At 38.7% G+C, this 9,051-nt stretch overlaps 1 protein-coding gene across 2 annotated transcripts; it reads right to left on the bottom strand.

Annotated features, from left to right (window-relative positions):
* Window positions 1-2,112: 2,112 nt before the first annotated feature.
* Window positions 2,113-8,160, bottom strand: LOC109197608 (mucin-5AC-like). 2 transcript variants are annotated; one of them, XM_019353007.1, is made up of 3 exons: window positions 5,252-8,160; window positions 3,861-4,663; window positions 2,113-3,532 (listed from the first exon to the last, which is right to left on the bottom strand). In XM_019353007.1, exons 1-3 carry the CDS (start codon window positions 8,121-8,123, stop codon window positions 3,518-3,520), a joined length of 3,690 nt encoding a protein of 1,229 aa, XP_019208552.1. In that variant the 5' UTR covers window positions 8,124-8,160; the 3' UTR covers window positions 2,113-3,517. The 2 variants fall into 2 exon arrangements, with proteins under 2 accessions (XP_019208552.1, XP_025761388.1); XM_025905603.1 differs by having other exon boundaries at window positions 3,861-4,670; window positions 5,259-8,160.
* Window positions 8,161-9,051: the final 891 nt, after the last annotated feature.

Genomic DNA, 9,051 nt, shown 5'->3' with positions numbered 1-9,051 from the left:
CAGAACATCCATAATAAGAAAGTTCAACAATAAGATGGCATTTTCACCATAAAACTAACCCATGGGTGCCATTTTTTTTTTTTGCCCAGTCTCCTTCTAATTGTTGAATCATGCATTCTAACCTCAACTAGGAGGAGTGAGTAGTTCTTTAGATGCTGTGCTGGGTTCTTTTGTGACCTCCTGAATGAGCCGCTAATGCATTCTTGGAGTCATTTGGTAGGCCAGCCTGATATTAAGCGTCATATCAGGGTAACCATTGATAATATAACATTTGCGTAACATGAGATTGTTTTACCATAATTACTACAGCCACACACAATATTTCAAATTCATGTTGTCATTTTTAACAGTTGTCAAAAGTCAGACGAAATAAATATATTTTTAAGGGTTTTTTAAGCCAGTTTTACTAGAATCTTGTATTATCTGTTTTGGTAACAAGCTCCATTCTTCCACAGACCTGTACAAAACTGTTCATTGATTTAACTGGTTTTTGCTTTGGGCAATAAAAATTTTCCTCCTGTAGCCTGTCTAATGGAGTATTCATATCTATCTATACTGAAATACATTTTTTTATACAAAATGACTGGACTCTTTGTAATAATAATGTTTCTAATAAATACAAAGCATAAATCAATCTGTATTTTACAATCAACCAATTAAGACATATATGTATTCGGACAATATTTGTTCATTCATGCTGCTCTATTTTGTACCATTTGCAGTTTCTCAATCTGTTCCATTGTACCACCAGACCATACTACTGGGCAATAATCAGGATTAGACAATATCAGTGGCTGAACTAATTGCCACTGACAAATTGTTATTTGTTTTTTCTATAAACCTATATAAATGTTTAGCTTGTGTTGCTAAGTCTATCATCAAGATGCTTACATTTTAATTTTTATTCATAATCTGTTAATGAAAGGATCGACATTGATCGCAATTTATATTTGCCATTGTATATTTCTTATTTGAAAGAAAAGAAAAACAAATGCAAACAGTGTAGGATTAACATAACATAGAACAAAAAGCAGCAAACATCCAAAGAAGCATCAAGAAAAATTCCTAAATGAAATTACCGGAAAACTCTGCTAAGAGACTTTAGGTTCTGTTGTTGTCATACCAGACATTGATTTTCAAGCTCAATGTAAATCTTTTTGCCTCATATACTGTATTTCTTTTTATGTTTGCATGTCTTTCAATAAATCACTACACCTGTTCCCCATGTTTCTAACACAATTTAAAGGAATGAGGGATGCCCCAAGACTTTTGCAGATTACTATACTCTGTGTAAGCACTCAACAAGCTTTTTACTGCATTTAATTCATTCCCAACATTTTTCTTTAGCGAGTAACTCTTAGTTCTTCTCCATGTGTGAGCAATCTTAATATTTAACTTTGAAGTACTTTATGGTCAAAAAGCTCTGTCAATATATACAATCCTGCAACTCAATTAAAATACAGTAACAGTTTATAGGACTGGACTGGGGATCAGTGAAGTGATGCTCAAAGATGCTTACCCTTGCTTTTAAAAGGCATATGTATTCTGCTATTTATGTCATGACGCCTCCACAAATATGTGTATTCTTGACTATAGATTTTTTTTAATCCCTTATTAAATAAGGGGTAACATGTGATCAAATTAAACTGATCATATCAGCATAGCCAAAATGCATACTGTGTGGAATGTATCTGGAATTTGAAATTATATGGAAGCAAAGGTGGGGGAATACTGTTAAATCATAAAGCATTCTTAGATTTTTACAAAAGCATTTCTAAACAGTGATATCTGTCAAATTTGTGATTACTAACTACTGTTTAGGGGGCCCAAAGTTTCACAAATACCACAGCTACCGTAATGATTTGTTGCTTATTATTTAATCCTGAATTTAGCAGGTATGATGAGTCTCTTTGGCTTCCCCCACCAGAGAGCTTAATGAATGCTATATAATTTTAAATGCATCACTTGTTGTGAATTCTCCCACAGACAACAATGTCTCTCTGATTGCTCTTGTCAGTCATCAGTTACCATCATTTATACCAGAAGTAGTATATGTTGCCCAAAAGAAAGAGAGAAAGAAAGAGAAAGAAAGAGATTTTAAACGGTCTTTTTAATATCATAGATTTTTTTTTTGATAGTCCAAAATACTTACAGACATTCAGTTTCCAGAGTAGCACTCATACATCAAAACAAGTGGTGGCCAAAGGATAGTTAATTAGATATAGAAAAACTATTATCATTCAGATTTAGCACACTTTTTTTGAAATGTTACTGCAATGTCCAGACTGTGCCAATCACCAGGTCTCTTTGTGTCACAGAGGCAGCTGGACACATGTTACATAGGTGATATATGGGCTTTAACCCTTTCATGCATAGTGGTCACATTAGTGGACAGATATTCAAAGGCTGTTTTCTTGTATTTGTGTCAGTGTTGATGGTATACTTGCACATAAACCACTGTAGTGGTTTATGTGCAAGTATACATACACTAAGTTTATGTGCACTAAGTGGACATAAACTTAAACTCTTTAAAAAAATGAAGTTCAAAAATGTTTTTTTCATGCCTAAAGATGAATAAAAGTACTTAAGAAAAAAATCCTTATTGAGGTTGTCATAATTCATGCATGAAAGGGTTAATTTTGAAACTCTCACACTTCTTGCGATACCTGATAATCATTTAGAGTTTGAATAACTTTTGTATAATCTTGCAAGTCTTGTAATGCCATGAAGGTGTTGGTAATATGATGAATATCGGGTGTGCTTATTAACTTCAAAGCTACTTGATGAGTGTTCCGGATGAAAAGAGGGAGAAACAACAAAACCCTGCTGTCTGATTCAAGGAGAGAATTTTGGTGACTAATAATAATGATAATTTAAATAATATTAAAATTGACTAATAGTAAATACTGTGCTCCAGTGCTATTGCTTTAATGCACATAGTTATGCCTTAAAGTGAATTATGATTAAAGACTGTTGAGTATTTATACAAAAAAAAACAATGTAAAAACAACTTGACATACTAAAAAGCACAGACTATACACAATTTGTATATATGCTTATTCTTTTTCATTCTTTCTTTTTTTTATCGTGATTCTTCACACGCCGGGAAACATGAATGCAAACAAAGAGAGGAGTGCAGTGTACCCGACTTAACCACCACAACCACCACAACCATGTCAGTGCTTGGCTCACTTTTACAATCATTGTTTCAGCAACCAATATAGTAAAGATGAAACTCAGGTTATTTCTTGCTGTATGCTGTTTCTTTTGGAGCTACGGCCTATCTAATCTATGTAACAGTCTGCTTCACATCAATGGGCAGGTGAGCTAATGAAAATAACATCCAGCTTGCAGAACCAGGTCTTTCACTGTCACAGACATTTGAGATCGAGACAAGCTGAGAGCAGAGTATTTTTTTTTTCTTTTACGTCACTTGATACAACATATTTTCTTACAGTCTGTGACACATTTTTCTCTGTGTTGTTGCTCTCCGCAGGGACCATCAGGTGACTATGAGTTAGGTGCTGCCTGCCTGAGTGGAATTAAAAGAAAGAGCATTTAGTACGGCATAAAAAATAAAATCTTCCTACATTTTTTAATGTTTAAATATGGTTGTATTAGAGACTTCATAAAACATCTTATATTAATATACATGCACAACCTGAAAAATATAAAAAGTAAGTTCTTTGCTAATTTGGCAAGTACACTTCAGTTTGGTGTTTTGGAAAACACATTAAATTAAAGAAAATACATGTTTTTTCTAAAATAGAAAGCTAAACTGAAAAGATGGTTTGCCTAAGCATCAAGAGCAGGTAGAGGTGAAACCTGTCAAAAGGACACGTTTGAGCATTTTTCTTTACCTGATTTGTGTTGTTCTGAGATTGCTCTTCTGGGTTTGAAGCATTTGAAGCAGGAAAGCTGATCCGGTTCACAATTGGGTAATCAAAGACAAGAGGGGTAAGAGTGGCAATCTTGGGTGTGTACTTAAAAAATAATATGTTGGCGCTAGATGAGGGAAAAGATGTAGAGTTAAGTTGGGGCCCTGTTGTGTTGGCTTGGGCAGGGTTTGATGATGATTGCTCTGTGGAAACTGGCGATGCCAAAGGGGAACTCGAGTCTATTGCTGCTGTGGTTTGAGACACCATTACTATAGATGGTAATGAGCTAAATGTCACTGTTGCAGGGATATTACCTGAAAAAACTCTAGTCACGGGTGATGGTGAAGGTGTGAAAGAGCTATTTGCATCTTCGTTAGTAGCAGTTCCTGTTCTTTGTGAAGGTGTCCCATCTGATGATAAACTCACTGAAGTGGCCGCCACATTCGTATTCTGATGCAAAGTCGAAGTTGAATGTGTCATTGTTGTGGATGACTTAGATGTAACCGATGCAAGGTTTGAAGATGGATCAATAAAGGCACTCTGAGTACGTACTGATGATGTTGCAGTTCTCAAATTCATGGGGATTATGTGAGCAGTCACAGAATTGGTAAGTTCTTCTGAAAATGATGGATTTGTAGTTACAGCTGCAGATATTTCTGTTGGTGTAGCCACGTATGATGAAGTCTGTGCTGATGTTGTGAATAAATCCTTTGTAGATGAAATGAGTCTAACTGTTGATGCTCTGGATGTTGGTTGCACCAGATCTATTTTTTCTGATGTGGTAGATGCTGTTAGAAATGCCGTACGTTTTGGTGATTCTGTTGTTCCCTCAGGTATACTCTGAAATGTTTCCAATGAAGTGTTTTGTGTCGTGGTTGATTTTGCTATAGATGGCATGGCCTGAGTTGCTGTTACTGAAGTAGTTGTCACAGATCCTGCAGAATTTGTCAATTCTTGTGTAAACTGGTCAATACTACTACCTTCCTTCTTGGTTGCTTGTCTTGTTACAGATGTGGGTGACACATTTGTGGATGCTGTGGCCGGTGGTTGAAGAGTTCTGCCTTCACTTGTATATGATGCTGTGAAGGTTGGTTTTGGGACATCTGTTTGCCTTTCTTCTGTTGATTTTAAAATAGAAGTTTCTGTTTGCATGTTTGTTTTTTCATCACCTGTACTTTGCCCTGATGGTGTTTTTCCTGATAAGGTTCTTTGATTTGATGTGGTTTGAAATGGTGTAGGGGTTGAGTTCGATGTCAGGGATGTTGTGTTTCCTTGGTCCGCTGATGTTGGTACAGTGGTTTTTGTTGGTGTTGTGAATCCTGTTTCTGTGTCTGATGTTGTCTGCCTTGTTGTGGTGACACTTTCCTTTGTAGATGCTGTAGGCTCAGTTGGTGTTGCTGTAATAGAGGCTGCCATTTGTGTTGATGTAAGGGCTGTTGTAGATGCATGTATATCAGTTGTGAGTGGACCAGACTGTGTGGCAGTTGTAATGGCCAGTGTGTCCACAGATCCTGCAGTTTGGTGTGTCACTCCTGTTGTAATAGAACCTGGAGTACTGTTTGTTGGTGTTGTGTGTCGGCTTGTTGTTGAGCCATAGGTTTGATTTCCACCTGTGGATGGCTCTGTTGTAGATAATGCTGACTTTGACATTAATGAAGCCGCTGATTTGGCTGTTTCCGATGGTGTTGCTCCTGCTGGAGTTTCTGACTGTGTTCCTGGAGTTAAGATTGTTGATAAACCCTGTAATGTGGCAACCGAAGTTGTTGTAGTTTGCGATATTGTGTTGGTCACTGATTCACCATGTGATGGTGTGGAACTGTTATCATCTGTTGATCCAACAGAATGATTTGAAGTTGTATACCATTCATTTGTTTTTGATGATGCCGTTTCTGATGTGGTAGATGCTGTTAGAAATGCCGTACGTTTTGGTGATTCTGTTGTTCCCTCAGGTATTCTCTGAAATGTTTCCAATGAAGTGTTTTGTGTCGTGGTTGATTTTGCTATAGATGGCATGGCCTGAGTTGCTGTTACTGAAGTAGTTGTCACAGATCCTGCAGAATTTGTCAATTCTTGTGTAAACTGGTCAATACTACTACCTTCCTTCTTGGTTGCTTGTCTTGTTACAGATGTGGGTGACACATTTGTGGATGCTGTGGCCGGTGGTTGAAGAGTTCTGCCTTCACTTGTATATGATGCTGTGAAGGTTGGTTTTGGGACATCTGTTTGCCTTTCTTCTGTTGATTTTAAAATAGAAGTTTCTGTTTGCATGTTTGTTTTTTCATCACCTGTACTTTGCCCTGATGGTGTTTTTCCTGATAAGGTTCTTTGATTTGATGTGGTTTGAAATGGTGTAGGGGTTGAGTTCGATGTCAGGGATGTTGTGTTTCCTTGGTCCGCTGATGTTGGTACAGTGGTTTTTGTTGGTGTTGTGAATCCTGTTTCTGTGTCTGATGTTGTCTGCCTTGTTGTGGTGACGCTTTCCTTTGTAGATGCTGTAGGCTCAGTTGGTGTTGCTGTAATAGAGGCTGCCATTTGTGTTGATGTAAGGGCTGTTGTAGATGCATGTATATCAGTTGTGAGTGGACCAGACTGTGTGGCAGTTGTAATGGCCAGTGTGTCCACAGATCCTGCAGTTTGGTTTGTCACTCCTGTTGTAATAGAACCTGGAGTACTGTTTGTTGGTGTTGTGTGTCGGCTTGTTGTTGAGCCATAGGTTTGATTTCCACCTGTGGATGGCTCTGTTGTAGATAATGCTGACTTTGACATTGATGAAGCCGCTGATTTGGCTGTTTCCGATGGTGTTGCTCCTGCTGGAGTTTCTGACTGTGTTCCTGGAGTTAAGATTGTTGATAAACCCTGTAATGTGGCAACCAAAGTTGTTGTAGTTTGCGATATTGTGTTGGTCACTGATTCACCATGTGATGGTGTGGAACTGTTATCATCTGTTGATCCAACAGAATGATTTGAAGTTGTATACCATTCATTTGTTTTTGATGATGCCGTTTCTGATGTGGTAGATGCTGTTAGAAATGCCGTACGTTTTGGTGATTCTGTTGTTCCCTCAGGTATACTCTGAAATGTTTCCAATGAAGTGTTTTGTGTCGTGGTTGATTTTGCTATAGATGGCATGGCCTGAGTTGCTGTTACTGAAGTAGTTGTCACAGATCCTGCAGAATTTGTCAATTCTTGTGTAAACTGGTCAATACTACTACCTTCCTTCTTGGTTGCTTGTCTTGTTACAGATGTGGGTGACACATTTGTGGATGCTGTGGCCGGTGGTTGAAGAGTTCTGCCTTCACTTGTATATGATGCTGTGAAGGTTGGTTTTGGGACATCTGTTTGCCTTTCTTCTGTTGATTTTAAAATAGAAGTTTCTGTTTGCATGTTTGTTTTTTCATCACCTGTACTTTGCCCTGATGGTGTTTTTCCTGATAAGGTTCTTTGATTTGATGTGGTTTGAAATGGTGTAGGGGTTGAGTTCGATGTCAGGGATGTTGTGTTTCCTTGGTCCGCTGATGTTGGTACAGTGGTTTTTGTTGGTGTTGTGAATCCTGTTTCTGTGTCTGATGTTGTCTGCCTTGTTGTGGTGACGCTTTCCTTTGTAGATGCTGTAGGCTCAGTTGGTGTTGCTGTAATAGAGGCTGCCATTTGTGTTGATGTAAGGGCTGTTGTAGATGCATGTATATCAGTTGTGAGTGGACCAGACTGTGTGGCAGTTGTAATGGCCAGTGTGTCCACAGATCCTGCAGTTTGGTGTGTCACTCCTGTTGTAATAGAACCTGGAGTACTGTTTGTTGGTGTTGTGTGTCGGCTTGTTGTTGAGCCATAGGTTTGATTTCCACCTGTGGATGGCTCTGTTGTAGATAATGCTGACTTTGACATTAATGAAGCTGCTGATTTGGCTGTTTCTGATGGTGTTGCTCCTGCTGGAGTTTCTGACTGTGTTCCTGGAGTTAAGATTGTTGATAAACCCTGTAATGTGGCAACCGAAGTTGTTGTAGTTTGCGATATTGTGTTGGTCACTGATTCACCATGTGATGGTGTGGAACTGTTATCATCTGTTGATCCAACAGAATGATTTGAAGTTGTATACCATTCATTTGTTTTTGATGATGCCGTTTCTGATGTGGTAGATGCTGTTAGAAATGCCGTACGTTTTGGTGATTCTGTTGTTCCCTCAGGTATACTCTGAAATGTTTCCAATGAAGTGTTTTGTGTCGTGGTTGATTTTGCTATAGATGGCATGGCCTGAGTTGCTGTTACTGAAGTAGTTGTCACAGATCCTGCAGAATTTGTCAATTCTTGTGTAAACTGGTCAATACTACTACCTTCCTTCTTGGTTGCTTGTCTTGTTACAGATGTGGGTGACACATTTGTGGATGCTGTGGCCGGTGGTTGAAGAGTTCTGCCTTCACTTGTATATGATGCTGTGAAGGTTGGTTTTGGGACATCTGTTTGCCTTTCTTCTGTTTATTTTGAAAATAGAAGTTTCTGTTTGCATGTTTGTTTTTTCATCACCTGTACTTTGCCCTGATGGTGTTTTTCCTGATAAGGTTCTTTGATTTGATGTGGTTTGAAATGGTGTAGGGGTTGAGTTCGATGTCAGGGATGTTGTGTTTCCTTGGTCCGCTGATGTTGGTACAGTGGTTTTTGTTGGTGTTGTGAATCCTGTTTCTGTGTCTGATGTTGTCTGCCTTGTTGTGGTGACGCTTTCCTTTGTAGATGCTGTAGGCTCAGTTGGTGTTGCTGTAATAGAGGCTGCCATTTGTGTTGATGTAAGGGCTGTTGTAGATGCATGTATATCAGTTGTGAGTGGACCAGACTGTGTGGCAGTTGTAATGGCCAGTGTGTCCACAGATCCTGCAGTTTGGTGTGTCACTCCTGTTGTAATAGAACCTGGAGTACTGTTTGTTGGTGTTGTGTGTCGGCTTGTTGTTGAGCCATAGGTTTGATTTCCACCTGTGGATGGCTCTGTTGTAGATAATGCTGACTTTGACATTAATGAAGCCGCTGATTTGGCTGTTTCCGATGGTGTTGCTCCTGCTGGAGTTTCTGACTGTGTTCCTGGAGTTAAGATTGTTGATAAACCCTGTAATGTGGCAACCGAAGTTGTTGTAGTTTGCGATATTGTGTTGGTCACTGATTCACCATGTGATGGTGTGGAACTGTTATC

This window comes from Oreochromis niloticus, linkage group LG3 (genome assembly GCF_001858045.2).
Source record: "Oreochromis niloticus isolate F11D_XX linkage group LG3, O_niloticus_UMD_NMBU, whole genome shotgun sequence".
NCBI classification, from domain to species: domain Eukaryota; kingdom Metazoa; phylum Chordata; class Actinopteri; order Cichliformes; family Cichlidae; genus Oreochromis; species Oreochromis niloticus.
The sequence above is the reverse complement of the archived record's forward strand: the minus strand, read 5'-3'. Positions and strand labels throughout refer to the sequence as shown.

Excerpts from the sequence above, each read along its gene's own strand:
- LOC109197608 (XM_019353007.1), bottom strand. The coding sequence starts at position 8,123 with ATGCCATCTATAGCAAAATCAACCACGACACAAAACACTTCATTGGAA. Across the intron at positions 4,664-5,251 it reads ACCAACTGAGCCTACAGCAT|CTACCACATCAGAAAAAATA; the intron begins CTACAAAGGAAA and ends TTCTAACAGCAT.